The following is a 16,073-nucleotide window of genomic DNA, read 5'->3' as shown; positions in this document are numbered from 1 at the left end:
TTGTGCAAAGCATTTGACTCAATATGCCTCCCTGCAGGTATTTCTTAGCTAAAAATCAAATTAATGTAAAGGCAGAAAGGCTACCCAAAAAAATACAAAGGTTTATTTCCATGTACCAATGCAACAGCAGGTGAAGACATTTCTCACATAAGCACCCACCAAGCCAAACTGATTATTTCCTTCACATCACTTAGATATTCTGAAGGAAAGGAAGAAAATTACTCATTTCCATTTCCACTTGTCACCTACATACAGATGAATATCTATTTTTAGAAAAGGAAGCAGCACATTGCATATTTAAATAGCTTTCAACAGCTATATTGCTTAGGGCAGCAAAAGCCCATCAATCTAGCTGGAATTATACAGTCCATGACAGAATTCCCTGCTTTTTTCACCACTCCTTGGAGGGCCACTTAATGCATGGGTAATCTTGCTACATAGCAAATTAATCTGCAGTGCAATGTAATTACATAGAATAAATAAAACAGAGAAGTTTCCTTTGCAGGCTGCACAATTGGAACCCAAACCTAACAATTCTTTACCTAAAAAACTCTTTCCAGAGAGAGTAATCAGGCATTGGAATGGCCTGCCCTCTCTGGGCTTGTAGAGGATGGGGAATCCACCCCTGGAGGTTTTTAAACTGAGATTGGCCGTGGCACTGAGTGCCATGGTCTGGTAAAGGGACTGGAGTTGGACCAAGGGTTGGACTTGATGGTCTCAGAGGTCTTTTCCAACCCAATCCATTCTATGATTCTATGAAATAGGGATTCAGTTCTATCTGCCATATACAGCACGTGATACTAAGTAGGTGATGTTGGTATTCAAAGCTTCATCCCAGGCATTCAAACCACAAAAAACAGAAGTACAACTTGCAGAAGTTGCTGCAAAATGCTATCAATAATCACAGCACAGAAGGAAATATCAGAGAAACCAGCAACAGTTAAATCAGCAACATATTTCCCTGAACTCTTCACTGCTCTGCCACAGTCACTGACATTGTAGGAACTTTATTCGTGTTTCTGAACCACTCAGCTACTCAATAGTCCCTGCACATACATGACAAGTCTTAACATTAATTCTGTTCTACAAGAGTCAAGCCTGTGCAAAGTCCTGGCATTTGAAGGGACACACGGATGTGCCTGTTCTGAGTTAGGAGTTACCAGATTTCCAAATGCTGTTGTAAGGGTGGGGTGTGAGGGGACTCAGCCAGGTCCTGAAAAGGTGACACACAACCCACACGGCACTCCAGAAGAAAAGACTCAGAAAAGGAAAGTTTGCCCCATGGTATCTTTGAATGGTTTGGGTTGGGAAGGGACTTCAAAGCTCATCTCATTCCAACCCCCTGCCTTGGGCAAGGACACCATCCACTAGACCAGGTTGCTCCAAGCCTCATTCAGCCTGGCTTTGAACACTTCCAAGGATGGGGCATCCACAATTTCTCTGGACAACCCGTTTGTGCCTCATCATGATTTTTTGACGTGTCAGGGTTTAAACGAGGACATGTCTTTCATGTAATACAATACCAGTGTTGCCAATACCACACTGTTTCATACGTATGTGGGACCTTGCACTGCATGACAGGACTGTGTTGGCATTAAACAAAATGAGATATTCTTTTGGATAACTGGTAATATTAGAGGTATCAAGAGAATTGCTGAGAGGTATCAAGAAGGATTACCAGTGCAGGAGAAAGAATGGCTCACTATCCCACTGTCACTGGATGCCAGATAACACATTCTGGATCATTATTTATAGTCCTAAAAACATCTGCTGCCTTCAGAGGTTCTGGGATTAAAACACACATCTCTCTCGTCAAAAATAGTGAGACTCAGGATCTAAATAAAAACTGTGCAGTTTCAGACAATGGCAATTAAGCAGCATATTTTTAAAAACTGATTTCAGATAAATCTAAGAACATCATGATCCACAAGTGCAAGTTCAGAGGACAAACTCTTCTATGCAACATGATGGCCAAATTCTTGGAAACAGCCAAAGAACACATGGATCCTTTAATCTGCACAAGTATCTGGAGATCTGCTCACCTTCATCGGGGGATATTTATGGTAAGGAGCTGCCCCTGTAGCCAGTTCGATAGCAGTGATCCCAAAGCTCCAGATGTCTGCCTTGAAATCATATCCTCTGACCTGAAAAATATCAGGAAGATGTTAGCCTGTGCCTCTTTTCATACAGTACAATCCCTTTCACCCTTTCCTTCCATTCCCCTCAAATTTTGAGGAACCAGCACTATGGAGATGGAAGGAATCCTTTCTCCCTCCTCTCGCTCAGCTCTCTGTACCTTGAGAAGCTGTTTTAGAAGTCACAGTCTGAGGAAAATCACAGTGGACTGTGCAACTCTGCTATAAACCTCTACAAGTGCAGAACATAAAGGGGCACTGGGCTAACCCAGGCTCTGACTCTCCACAAAGACACAGAGAGTCATTAAACAGTATAATGAACTCTCATAGTTAATAGATGGCAGTTATCCCTTGGGACACGCAGCTCACTACACTTTTAGTCAACCGCTTAATCAATCTGACTGCAAACCTCTCCATCCTGCAACTCCAGGACACACCAGCTCAGTAACAGCCCCTCACTCCTGCCTGCAGACTAATATTTCCCTCCACTAATTAACAGTAGCTTCTGCACTTGACATTAAACATAGGCTTGTTCAGGAAAATTTATAGCATTTACTTCCCTTCCTGCACAGGAAAAAATATTTCATATGCCAAAGCAGTTACTTCCTCATTATCATTAGGTAATATTTTGGCACTTGCTTTCTCCGCTGCGGGGGAGAAAAATTATGAACTAAATTCAAGAGCAGCTACGAAAATCAAAGCGTTTTGGTTGCTTAGGATGGTTTGTATTCCTTCTCACTAGACTATGGGAAAATGAAAATTAAATGAGAGCAAAGCCAACAGGGATATTGTGCTCAGCTAACCTAACAAGCTGAAGAAAGACACTCATTGTGGCGAAACCAAACAACATTCCCCAAACTACCTTTAGGATAACCTTGAATTTTGGTAAACAAACAAAAGACCCTCCTGCACTATTTGTCATGTAATATTATAGCTGAACTGAAACTTATTACAGCAACATGTATTTACATCTTGCACCAATTTCTCCAACATTTTAAGCATCATTTTCATGAGGCTTAAACATCTGAAATGTTTCGTGAAGTGCCTCAGTTTATGGATGCCATAATTTTAAACAGATTTCAAGTCAGTTACCTAAACAAGCCCAGATATGTAGTATAACTTAAAAGGGCACAGGGCAAGAAGAAATACATTGTAAGAGTGTTTTTCCCCCCTCACACTATTTTTACGTTTTGAGAATAACTGTGGGACATTTCTTAGCTCTGTCTGTCAGTCACTCTTGCATCCATGCACTGCACAACTCCCCATTCCCCAACAAGATTTTAACTGTTTAGTGTAGGGAGGGTTAATTACTTCATACAATCCTGCTTGTAAATGAAAGCTATGAAGTCCCAAACCATCTACAGCAGTTCATCTTGACATCTGTCCAATACATGTGAGTCACTACCCTGCAGTTGTAGTTTGTATCAACAACATCTATTTTTCTCATCAACTTTTTTTTTTTTGCCATAAATCTGTTTCACTGAACATACACTAAAAGACAATGCTGGGCTATCACATGGTAAAGGAAATTAATAATGCTGAAGTAAACCAGGTGGAATTGGGTCGATAATATCCACATATCTAAGGCCAACCCACAGCAAGCCCTTTGTCCCTTTTCCAGGTTGGATCTTGTGGCTCAGGGTGACACCTGCTGGAAGGCAGAAAGATGATCTAATGGACATTGAAGGATTTCCATCAGCATACAAAATTCTGCTTTAACATCTAATATTTGCAACCAGTTTGATGTGCACAGCCTTGATGGAGGAACTGCACTCCCTAGAAAACCTGCCTCCTTTGGAAACACATTTGTGGGGGACTGCCCCCGACTCTGTCACTGAAACATTTATTTCCCCTTTTCAGCTCCCTCCTTAGGATTTTTTTTCATTTTGTCCTGAGGGTTGCAGCTGCAAAGAGCCTGGAGCAGCACCAGAAGTGCTGCAGCACTGCAGGACACAACGGACAGAAAAATCAAGGGACAACTCTGATCTGGCTTTGGAAACACCAAATACTCCATTTTTATTTTTAAATCAATTAAACAAAAAATTCCAGAATCAAGTTTGCAAAGACAGCTCCTGACTTGGGAAGTGTCTCTTTATTCTGCAGTGTTAGACTCGCACTCTGAGGATGCTGCAGGAGTGTTGTAACACACCAGCCCCTCAGTGCCACCGTGGGGAGCCACTGAAAAGGCCAAACGCTGAAAAAGTTTTTAATCAATAATACATTTAAGCTGCTCCAAAGTTATCTCCATTCCTCAAGAAGATTTAAATATAGGAAAAGGTGCATTAAAGTGCTACCATGGTTTTATCTCCATTTCATTTTATAGATATTCATGTGGGTTTTATTCAAGTTCCTCCTAAGCTTCAAAATACTTTATTGTGAACAATAGCAAGGAGTAAAGTACCAAGGTGGGTTTACTTTAATAAAACAATGTTTTCCCAAAATATTTTTGTTTTAAATAGATTTGAAAGGAAAAATGGAAGAACATTTATAGCCAGTTATAATTCTACTTAACATACCTATCAAAAACCTGAGTCCAGCCCAACTGATTTAAGGGAATAAGGGATTATTTTCAGAATGCCCATGGCACTGAACACCACTGCCATCAACAAGTACTGGAAACACCATGTCAGGACTGTGGTGCAATTTTGTTTGTGGATCTTGCTCAGAAACAGGCAATGATATTTTACATTAAAGTTTCCAGGTGGCCTTCATCAGAAGTCACACAGACAATGCTGCTGTAGTTTAGTCTAGAAGCAGCAGAGGACAATAAGTGACATTTCTCCACCCCAGGGGAAGAATTATGACATCTTTTGGTGAGCCAGAAGAGCAGCGGAGGAAGGGGGAAATGCAAGCACTCCTCAGCTTTTAGAGTGGATACTCACAAGCCAAGAGAGGCTAAAAACCTGAATAAAGTCACCTGCATGTTATTTCACTCCAGTAACTGCCCATTTTAACATGTCACAATTAACTACCTTAAATTCATGTTTGTAAATGCACAGGAGCACCTTACTGAGCTGTGTATGTGCACATTTACCACGTGAGAAACTATTTATATTCTACCTCACATTTATGCAAGAGGGAGTGGCAGGTTAATCTTCTTTATGCAACAGCTGAGCTGTCTCTTCCTCACCTTAGGTGGGGGAGCCTGAAGAGAAGCAATTGGGCAAAAATCTACTGAACATTTAATATTCCCCAGTACAAACCTGTCTGCAACAGGCAAAATTAAGAAAATCCTGTGGTTTTAGGAAAACCTTACAAGATGCCTAATTATCATCTTAGTTTGAAGCAAATACAGCCATTGCTGGTAACAGGGAATTCCAGATGCAGATCAGCTCAGAGGATCCAAGGAAAAACATTTCACCTGTTCCATAACTTCTGGTGCCATCCAGCAAGGTGTGCCCACAAAAGTTTTCCTGACTTTATTCCTGGTAATGTCACCACCAGTGGCCAGAAATGCACTCACACCGAAGTCTGAAAAGAAAACAAAAGCAGAATTTAGTAAGAATTTATTAAGAACATATCCTGAGCAAATTGAAGGGCTGTCCCCTCTTTCCCCTCATATTCCCAGCCACCTATTAAGTACCAGACCATGCGGTCATGCATGAGGAGTTTCCTAATAAAGGAGGAATGATCAACAGTTAGCAAAGAGAGCTGGTACATGAACTGCCATTCAGCAGTTCACCATTCAGTTCCTGGGGACAGCAGAGCTTTCAGCTCTGGCCAGCAGAGAGGAAAATTCCACTTTCCATCACAGCCCAGTGGCCACATTAGAGGCTGCCTGCACCTCCCCAGCAGACCTGCTGCTGTACAGACCTGCCTCTGCCAGCCAGAGTTTATTTACATTTGCATACATTCATAATGAGAACTGATAACATTAGTTATCATCCTGGTAACATTCCCAGCAGTGAAGTGGGTGCATCGGGAGTTGCTCAGTAACTGTTCTAACTACATCCTGCAGATGAGGTATAAGCTCCTTATTCTGGATGTTTTATTACCAGAATATGCTTTGCTTAATGATCTCCCATGGTCAAAACACTCCTTTAACAGAACCTTGGGCCGGTTCCTGGTGATAGAGCACTGTTACTGCACATGCCTCCAACCAGCCCAGTCATCCCAGGGAAGCCTCACAGACAAGTATTCACACCCTGCACAGCGTCATCCCCACCTGGAACATCTTCCACTAGCTGAAGGATGCTCAAGCATGGCCTTTGCACTCTCTGGTAATTGTGTTTCTTAGAGTAAATCACTCTTATGTGAAAACTATGCTGTCAAAGGTAACCTGACCTAGAATGCAATTAAGAATGAAGTGGAAAATAGGATCTGTAACCAGCAGCAGTGTGCAGGGATAGCTATGGGGTGTAGTCTGTTTGTTGAGAGAAGAGCATTACAAAAGATTTGACAACTAAGTCATTCAACAAAGGATGGCACTTGGAGGAAAAAAAAGAAATCATATGACCAGTAAACTGTAAATACAGAACTGTGTATTTCTTCCCAATTTTTTTCAAACTACACTGCTTATGTACTACTGAATTATAGGCCTGTAATGGGCCACTCCCCATAACTCAACTTTATCCACACACACCTTTTTTTAAACATAAGTACATGCAAAAAAATCTTGAATGCCATTTTTAAGACTGATGACAGGCTTGGAGAGCAAGTCTCTGGAATTCCAGGGCTATTTCACATAAAACTAGAACATTATTGACCACAACTAGTTTGAAAACTCTTGACACTCTGATGACAGGTAACTGTAAATGCAAAAGCCTTTGTGTCTCCATGGCCAGAGTAGCCAGAGCTACTCCATGGCTCAAGGATGTTATACTGAGGCATCAACTGCAATAAAAGACCCTTCTTTATAATTTGCAAGTAATGGCATCCCTGTGAGGACAGTCCCAAGCTTCCGTCTGCATCCCATCCCTGTAAGGACAGTCCCAAGCTTCCCTCTGCATCCCATCCCTGTGAGAAGAGTCCCAAGCTTCCCTCTGCATTCCAGCCCTGTGAGGACAGTCCCAAGCTTCCCTCTGCATCCCATCCCTGTGAGGACAGTCCCAAGCTTCCCTCCGCATCCCATCCCTGTGAGGACAGTCCCAAGCTTCCCTCTGCATCACACCAGCAGTGCAATGAGTGCCCTCCCATTGCCAGTCAAGTCCTTGAGAAACACCACTGAAATCACCCTTCAGAAGATGCTGAAATCCTCCAGTTCACTTTTGTTTGAGGAACTTGGTGCTCACTGAAGGACCAGAAAGGTGACATTGCAGGAAGTTGCACAGACATCACAGGGCTAAAACCAGCACTAGCAAAGGCCTATGATATCATTAGGATTCAGTTATTTGAGATATGCTGTCCTGTTCTCTTCCCTGTTCCCAGGGGCATCTGGCCTCCCTTCTAATCTTGACATTTTAGCACTTCTAGATGGACCACTGTCCCATCACCACTGCAACCTGTATTTTCCTGGAAACCCCTTTTTGCAGCACTGATTTTGCTTTGAGATCTTCCATGTGAGTATCCACCATCCTGGCTTTTCTCAGAAACTGAAGGAGCATCCTAAAAGATTCAAAGTTACTTGCCTTTTACTGCTCATTACAGAAAGTCTTGCAAGACCTATTGTTCTAAACACAAGAGTAATTAGAAGTTCTTTTAAAGAAGATAATACCAATAGAAACTTGTCCAAGTGCCATCAATATTTTATTGTTGTGCTATACTTGAACTTGCTTGTATTATCTTACCTCAAGTTTCCATGCAGTCATTTTGAGGGGAAAGGAAATGCCATTCAAAGCAAAAGCATTCCAGCAGTAAAATCACAAGTCCTTTAAACAATATTCACCACATCTCACATCAAACATGGCTTTATAAATTCCAGATGGAAACTGGGCCCCCACATCTGCCATCTGAGGTCAGCAAAAAGCTTAAACGGAATTAAAGTTTATTTCATTACATGGTTGATTTATTCAATGTTTTCCCAATCAATTTCCCTCATTTCCAGTGGGCTAAAACAGGCCCAACCAGACTGTGCTACTCTGCTGTAAGGAATGACTTTAAGACCATCTTCTCAAATGTCATCTTACTAACTTTATCCAAGCCCCAGCTATTAAGAATGTGCCTGCTCTCAAGAAGTATCTACAAAGCAATAAATACAGTCCTAAGCACAAGCAAAGGTTCAGTTCTTTCTTCTGAGCAGCTGGTACAATCCGAGTCTCAGTTCTCTCTGCCCCCAGAAAGGTTAAAACAGAACTAAGGCATTGCAAGTGAATTTAACTCTAGAGAAGGGGAAAAGACAAGAAATCCAAGATAGCCCAGAAGTGTTTGCATTTGTATTCTTCCTTGGCAGTTCATAGTTTATATTGGCTCACTACAGTGACAACTGGAAAGGACTGAATCACCAGAAACAGGGAGGAATTGGAAACGTTTGGACCTGGCTTGCAATACCAGTAACCACCACTGCTGGGGATCCACCGACTGTCAGATAGCCAACAGAGTCCAAAAACTGCAGACTTCCAGCAGTCTGTTAGCAAATAACAGTCTCCAGGATGTCTGGATGAAAGTGGTACGATCCTTTTTTTATCATTTTTCTGAAGCACTGTAGAAAAAACTCATCTGTTGGAGCTATTTCAGGGATATAAACCAAAGACTTCTTAAATATATATATATATATCTCCAGACTCTTGTATCACAGCAAAAATCAGTCCAGGATGGGAATGTCAATTCTGCTGATGCAGAAAATATGGCAAATTTTGCCTTTTTCAGTAGAAACATCATGTGTTTCAAGCCACAAACCCTACAGGACACCCTACAGTGGCAATGAAGTTCCAGACTAGCATTTGAAAAAACATGGTATTAGGCCACAATTCCTGCTATTAAGATATCCAAGTTATCAAATTTGAAAACTATTCTGGCCACTCAAGGAATGTAAAAGCTGAAATGAAACACTCCATCTGAACAACTCACCAATGCAAGACTGCAGTGGCAGGACCACTTCACTATGGGTACCACCACTGCTGTGTATCACAGGAAGATATATTTCTACCATATCATGTATTGTCTTATCCAAGAAGTCAGATTTTAAAATAACTCTCCTTGGCCACGTCATATTGTAATATTATATTGATCCTAAAAAGCCCAAGTACCAGGTATCACACATAACTACCTACAAGGTACACAGAAGGGAAAGAAAATAAGAATGTGCACTAAGAGCCAGGACAAAATCCTGCTGACATCAGAAGGGATCCTACAGAGTTTGGTGGGTTTGGATCCAACCCTACAGCAGTTCCCAACTTCAACAGGGGTGGAACAACTGAATAATCCAATCTTGACTTCAAACCACTCCGGGTTGTTTTTAAACAAAAAGTATTTCAGAAGACAGCACTAAGTGGTTTCTTCACCAGTCACCTTCCTTATTGTCCAGCTGTTCTCCATCAGAAAATACCTGCAGTTGTATTTGCTGTTTTCCTGCAAATCTCACAGCTTTTGGAGCACTGAAGATGAATAAACCTGACAGAAAAAGGAATAAGGCAGTGGCAGGTCACATTTTTGTGCTGAGAGTGCAGCAGGTGGTAGGACACCAGAGAAAAGGAAGATTAGTGGAGGTCAAGAATCAAAAGCTTCTTTGCTTTTAAAGTCTATATGGATGGGCAGTGGTACTAATGTGTAAACACACACTTGTTCTCCTATTGCACAAGTAACTTCAGGATGACAAAGCCCAGGCAGGGTGAAGCCTCCCACTGTCCTTGGAGAAGTGGTTTCAACAACAGAACAGCACAACATCTCTTCAGGAAATACAGAAAGTACAAGTGATGCAAAGAAGAAATTACTTCACATCATGCTGCTGCAGGAGACACACTAAAGCTTCCCCCAATCACAGAGAAAAACAGAATCATGGAATAGATTGGGTTGGAAAAGACCTCCGAGATCAAGTCCAACCCTTGGTCCAACTCCAGTCCCTTTACCAGATCATGGCACGCAGTGCCACGTCTAATCTCAGTTTAAAAACCTCCAGGGGTGGTGAATCCACCACCTCTCTGGGCAAGCCATTCCAATGCCTGATTATTCTCTCTGTAAAGAACTTTTTTCTGATCTCCAACTTAAATTTCCCCTGGCAGAGCTTAAATACTTCGGCCCTTTTACTGAAAGGGAGAAGCCCCTGGTGTCCATGACGCAACACCCGCTGCAATCGACACTTCCCTCCCAAGTTAGATTTGTGCCTTGCCCCCTGTTAAAGCAATTTAATCTCCCAAAGTTAGAGTTTCCTAAGGGAAAGTGGGGAATGACACTGCCTGCACCATAGCTCAATGTTTATGCAGAGCGCTATTTTAGTACAATGAATTAAGAGCAGTCAGGAACACAGCGAACCGGTGACAAGCTGGCATGGATTTGTGGAAAGTTCCACAAATTCAGTTACACAAGTTTTGCCTGGCCTTAACTATCCCCATTTTATAAATAGATAAAGCGAGTGGGGTTGGGCAATTTGCCCAGGATCAATTAGCAAGTCCTGAGCAACTTTGTGAAATCTCAGTCTACTTCAGCCGCTTGGCAGCACGGCCATCCCGGGCCATGGCAGGCACTGCAGGCACCTCTCGGAGTGCACAGGAATGATTCCCTGGTTTTAAATCCTGAACACACCATGGTATTGTCTCTGCAACCAAAAAATTCCACCCATGGAGGGATGTGCATCTCTCAGCCTTCAGTGGCCTTTGTATCCTCACACCAATCACAGAGGGGTGGGCAACAGCATTATTAAATAACCCAGTGGATAAAACTGGGGCAGAAAAAAATATTTATTCTGCTTTCTGATTCAGTGGGATGCTCGTATCATGCCATGGTTGGAGCGTGGCTCATACTGAACAAGTCTCATGCACCCTGGGAGAGTTTCCCCTCTATCTCTCCCATTCCTTCTCAATCCATCAAGGTGATCACTTAATTTCACAATAATTTATAGGGCCTGAAAAGTTAAATAAACTGATAAATGCTAAGCCTTGCCTACGGTGGGAAGTCATCTCCTGGTTTATGCAGCAATATTGGTGCTGATGCAATTTATGTTGACAAAAGTGCTTTTACTCATACAGCTTTTAGACTCTGGGGAGCCAATAAATGCCAGGGCAAAGAGGTTTTATGCTCTGATTAAAAGAAATGAAATAACTGCCATGGAGAGGCTGGAACACAAAAGAATGTGGCTATCTCAGTTTACATTGCACAGCCCAGAACAAGGGTATCTGGGAAAGAGCCCTGCTCTCTCCTGAGAACAGATTAATTCAACATGCAGGGAAACACTTCAAACTGAGAAAGCGACACTGAACTGTAACAGGCCCTGAAAACTTCCTGCCAAGCCACAAACCCAAGCCAGCGCCCTTGGAAAAAAAATAAAAGTATTAAGATAGAGGCAAACTCCTTCAGTTTAGTTCTCGCTGGTCAGCTGGGTCTGTTAAAGGCAATTTTCTCCTTGGTTCAGTGGATGCACATTTTGAAAGGAAAAGGAGTTACAGAGTTAAAAATAGAGCCATGAGTAAAAATACCAAGTCCCAAGACTTGGGGAGGAGTTTCAAGCTGGGAATTTGTGCAGGCCATTAGAGGAATTTTTAGAATTCCCACTCCCAGCAAACGCTCACAGGTTTCACCTCCACCTCTTCACCTGCTCCCACCTCAGCTCATGCAGCTTTCACACCGGATGCACAACCACCAACTCAGAGTTACAAACAGAACCCGAGAAATGTCTGACACACTTTCATCAAGTTGCTTTTTCTGGTCAGCCTTAACAGAATTTCTTGGCCCAAATTAACAAAGAAGACTTTAATCTTCACTGGTTAGAACTTTATATTCCTGCAGCAAAATTACTGCCATGAATTCCATACAGTGAAAGTTTCCAGTGATTAAATTCACTGATACATTGTGGAGGTACAGCCCAGCAGTGGTTTCCTCCATTACAGGGATGAGCACCTTTTTCTAATCCCTGAAAGTACTTTGCTTCTTTTCCTCAAAGGATTTCCAGTTTGAGATGTACATTCCTCATTTGCATTTAAGAATTGCATTTCTTTGGAGACAAGAAGCAGGAATTGTTTTAAGCAGTAGGAAACACACAGGAACACAAGGTTGCAAAAGGACAAACATTGAATAAGATCTTCTAAACTGGATTGAGGAATGGCAAGAGGGAAAGGAGTCATTATAAAAGAATGGAAGTCATTCTTCCCTGCTACATTATTTAAATTTTTTGTGTACACCAAACCAGCTTCTTGCAGGGAGGTGCCCCATTCACTCTGACCCTCAGGCTTCATTCCACAGTTGATCCATCTTTTGTTTTTTTTCCTTCTGGTGTAACTTTCCAGTGAAACTTAAACGTGTTTGTTTCTTGGGAACACAGTGATGTCATCTGCCTCATAATTGAAGCACTCAACAATCAACAGAATTATTCATAATATACATTAATACTATTGTGAAAGGCAAGTGCTTTGATGTTGCTGAAACAAATCTCTTTTTTTGGGGGATTGGTTTGCTTCCAATATTTTTTTCCTCCCCCAAAAATTCACGAGAAATTTTGCTATTTCATCCTGGGTCAGAAGGAAAGGAAGCTTAAGTGTCAGAAATTCCCACAGAAACAAAATCTTGTGTTATGACCAGGTCAAGCTCTTCTCTATTATTCATTAATTTATTTTCATTTCTTTCAAGTCATCAGCTGCCTCCACAGAAACGAAAGTGCTTCCTGCCACTGCGGTGAACTCGCTGACCCCAGCTGAGTTCAGTGGCCCTGCTGGGGCTGATGAAAAGCCACAGAGCTGGACCTTCTGCACGTTCAGAGGAAGAGTTTGTAAAGAGGGAACTCTGCAGATCTCGCATTGCAGCTTTCACAGGATATGCTGAGAAATGGATTTCATCATTTACATGTTGCACATTTAAACCACTAGTTCAGTCTAGGGGAGCACGAACCAATTACAGACAAAATAAATCCTCTGGAATTCATACAATTAAGGTCAGTCAACCTTAAAGCTACTTATCAACTAAAAATTATTCAGCAGACAAAAATACATGAACAGGTACCTATTACTAGTGAGACTTAATATAAAAAAAGCCAACCCTTGGCACCCCTGTGGAAGAGAAACACAAGCAGCTTTCTCTAGGCTGGCAGAGACACTCAGAGTAACAGCAATTTGCAGCCTCTCCCAGAATAGAATCTAAAGCTCTGTGCAAGTATAAATCCAAAAAGTTGCATCTTGGCCCCATTATGGAAAAAGTCTAGGATTTTACTATATAAAGTTTGTTCCTTTGAGCATTTTAGAAACCACTCTCTACCTTCCATCAGCTGCCACACAGATTAATTATTTACACCTCATTAGAAATATAACAGCAGGCATTAAGGGCACTAGGAAACTTGAAAAGGAAAACAAAGCAACTTCGGGATTTAAACACAAATAGGTGTTATGTCCTGTAAAAGGGATTATTGTCCTCTGCAGAGAGAGGGGAGCTACCTATAAAAACCACATTGTAACATGTTCTGTCGCCTGGTGGAAAATCTACAGCTTTCATTCCAAGATGCAAAGCCAGAGGAATAAAAAATGCAACAGGCACTTCTCCTTGACACAACAGTCACTGCCCTGTCCCTTAACTCCCAGCACACTGGCCTGACCCACTGCTGTGCCGCCACCAGCAGCACAGGGAACTAAAGAGCCCTCATAATCCACAGATATGGTTCTTCTGAATTAAATATGGGATTGAAAATGTGAAACATGTGCAAGGATGTTTGCCAAGATGGACGGACCAGATATGAGCTCTGCCCTCCAGCTGGAGGTGGCACAAGGACTGGAAAGGCATGACAAGATCCATGGGAGGAACACAGTCCTGAGAGAAAGGACAGCTGGAGAAGAACTGTACTCAGGATAGGAAAACAGCACACTGGAAAGAGGAGGGAAAACAAATACCATGGATTCTGAGTGTACTCTCCAAAAATCTTGTCTGACTTAATAGTCTGCAATACTAATAATCACAAAATCACAGCCTGGTTTGGGTTGGAAGGGATCTTTAAACGTCACCTAGTCCAAGTCCTGCAGTGAGCAGGGACACCTTGAACTGGAACAGGCTGCTCAGAGCCCCATCCAACCTGGCCTTGAATGTTCCCAAGGATGGGGCATAATTCCTGATTTCTGGAAAGGAGAGTGAAGCCTGTAGGAACACGTTTGAAAGAAAAATAGTCAGAAGGGGGCTGGGGGGAAAACACAGCACACAACACCCTTTTTCCACAGACACACAGTCCACCCACACCAAGGACTGTTCCAACACGGCTGTGTCACTGCAGCCCATGACAGCACTGACTACAACAGACAACTCCAGGCACATCTGTATTAGCTAAAGCAACTGCCCTTAACAGTTATCCCTAAGTTTGCATGACTGCTTCCAAGACTTCCAGCTCACTCCAGGTTGGGCTGGGTCAGGGTAGCCAGTTAAACACCCCCTCTGCCACCCAGTTCAACTGAAGCAGACCAGGGAACATCCACATGAACAGTTTGACCAGTAAATCTTTTGATCAGGTGAATTTCTAAGGGACTTTACTATCAGATATACCCACTTCCTTCTGACAAATCTATCCACCCTTTGTCACAGTTCTTTGAAAAACCACCTTACACGTCTCTGATAAATCAGTGAGGTCTCTGCACTCCACTTCCAAGCCTATAAACTTGCTGAGTTAAAAATCTGACTAAGTTATGCCAAGAATTTTATCTGACTTATTGATTCTTAGCACTTGACAGTCAAATGATTTATTCCTGCTTATTGTCATTGTTCCAAGTAAGAGTATTTTAAGATAACAAGATGTAATAAATTCTGGGTTGGATTTTTGTTTTGTTTTGGGGTTTTTTTTGTTTTGTTTATTGTTGGCTGTTTTGGTGTTGTTGGTTTTGTTTGTTTGTTTGTTATAAGAACTGTGGGGCTTTTTGAAGCTAACACATTTTTGTAGATTTCTCCTTGATCATTAAATAATTTCTATGCAGCTATGCCTAAAGTTTACTCCAAGCTACCAGGAAAGTTACCTGCGATCTGCACTGAGCCATCTTCTCCAAGAAGAATATTTCCTGCTTTCACATCCCTGCAGAAAGATAAAGCAACAATAAGTGGAAGTCATTAAATCTTTCCTTCAGCCAACAAAAGTGCACAAAAAGGTTCTTATTTCTTATGTTTTGTTTCTTGCATTAGCACGTCCTGCCTCCAATCACACAGAAACAGGGACTTCACAACAGTTGTAACTTTGTAGACAGACTTTAAGTAGTATTTGTATGATTTATAGCTAGCAGCATTTTAGGTACTATGCACAGAAAATCAAAAATTAGCAGAAGGCACCCTTAAAAATGCAAGGAAAGTGGTTTCTCCCAGGTTTTTGAATTAAGCTAAAAATGTGAAAACAGAACCTCGCACTGTTCCGATACTCATGTACCCCTTTAGCAGAAGGGTCTTCCAGAGACAATGAGATGATCTCATCCCACTACTGCTGAATGCACCCTGTTCTCTTCCCAGTCCCAGGCCTTGCTGCTCTCCTGCCCTTCAGAAGTTCAGATGCTTCCTTAGGAAATCAGTTTAGCTTCACATTCTGGTGAAAATACAGACAAAAGAAAAATGTTTGCTCATGGCTTAATGAACAGAACCTCGTTACCAAGGGTTGTGTGAGCAGAGCTGGTAAAAGAGATGGTGAAAAAAGGAAAGTGGGGCCACTCAACTGTCCCATGCAGCCTCAGCTTGAGCAAAAAGTCTCCTTGAATCTTTTTTACCAAAGACAATGAACACACAAGAACATCCAGCATGTGCTATGGAAGTTTTGTGCTGTCCTCCTTCTAGACCAAAAAAGCTCTAAGTTTTTAGATTTACAGCAGCACTTCTTCATTTTTGAGGGAATGCTACATTCACTCCAAATATTTTGAAGTTTTCCAGTTTATTTTCATGGGCTGCTCCCGAGGCCAAGCCAAGAAATAA

At 42.0% G+C, this 16,073-nt stretch overlaps 1 protein-coding gene across 1 annotated transcript in view; it reads right to left on the bottom strand.

Annotated features, from left to right (window-relative positions):
• Nucleotides 1-16,073, bottom strand: part of OXSR1 (oxidative stress responsive kinase 1) — a 93,986-nt gene that overhangs the window by 20,338 nt on the left and 57,575 nt on the right. Inside the window, exons 5-7 of the mRNA XM_071560089.1 lie at nucleotides 15,140-15,195; nucleotides 5,497-5,606; nucleotides 2,043-2,144 (exon numbers count right to left, since the gene is read on the bottom strand). Coding sequence (XP_071416190.1) covers nucleotides 2,043-2,144; nucleotides 5,497-5,606; nucleotides 15,140-15,195 — 268 coding nt within the window. The remainder of the gene's footprint in view (nucleotides 1-2,042; nucleotides 2,145-5,496; nucleotides 5,607-15,139; nucleotides 15,196-16,073) is intronic.

Source organism: Pithys albifrons, chromosome 7 (assembly GCF_047495875.1).
Source record: "Pithys albifrons albifrons isolate INPA30051 chromosome 7, PitAlb_v1, whole genome shotgun sequence".
In the NCBI taxonomy this organism is placed as follows: domain Eukaryota; kingdom Metazoa; phylum Chordata; class Aves; order Passeriformes; family Thamnophilidae; genus Pithys; species Pithys albifrons.
Note: the sequence above shows the minus strand (reverse complement) of the source record. Positions and strands in the feature narration are given on the sequence as shown.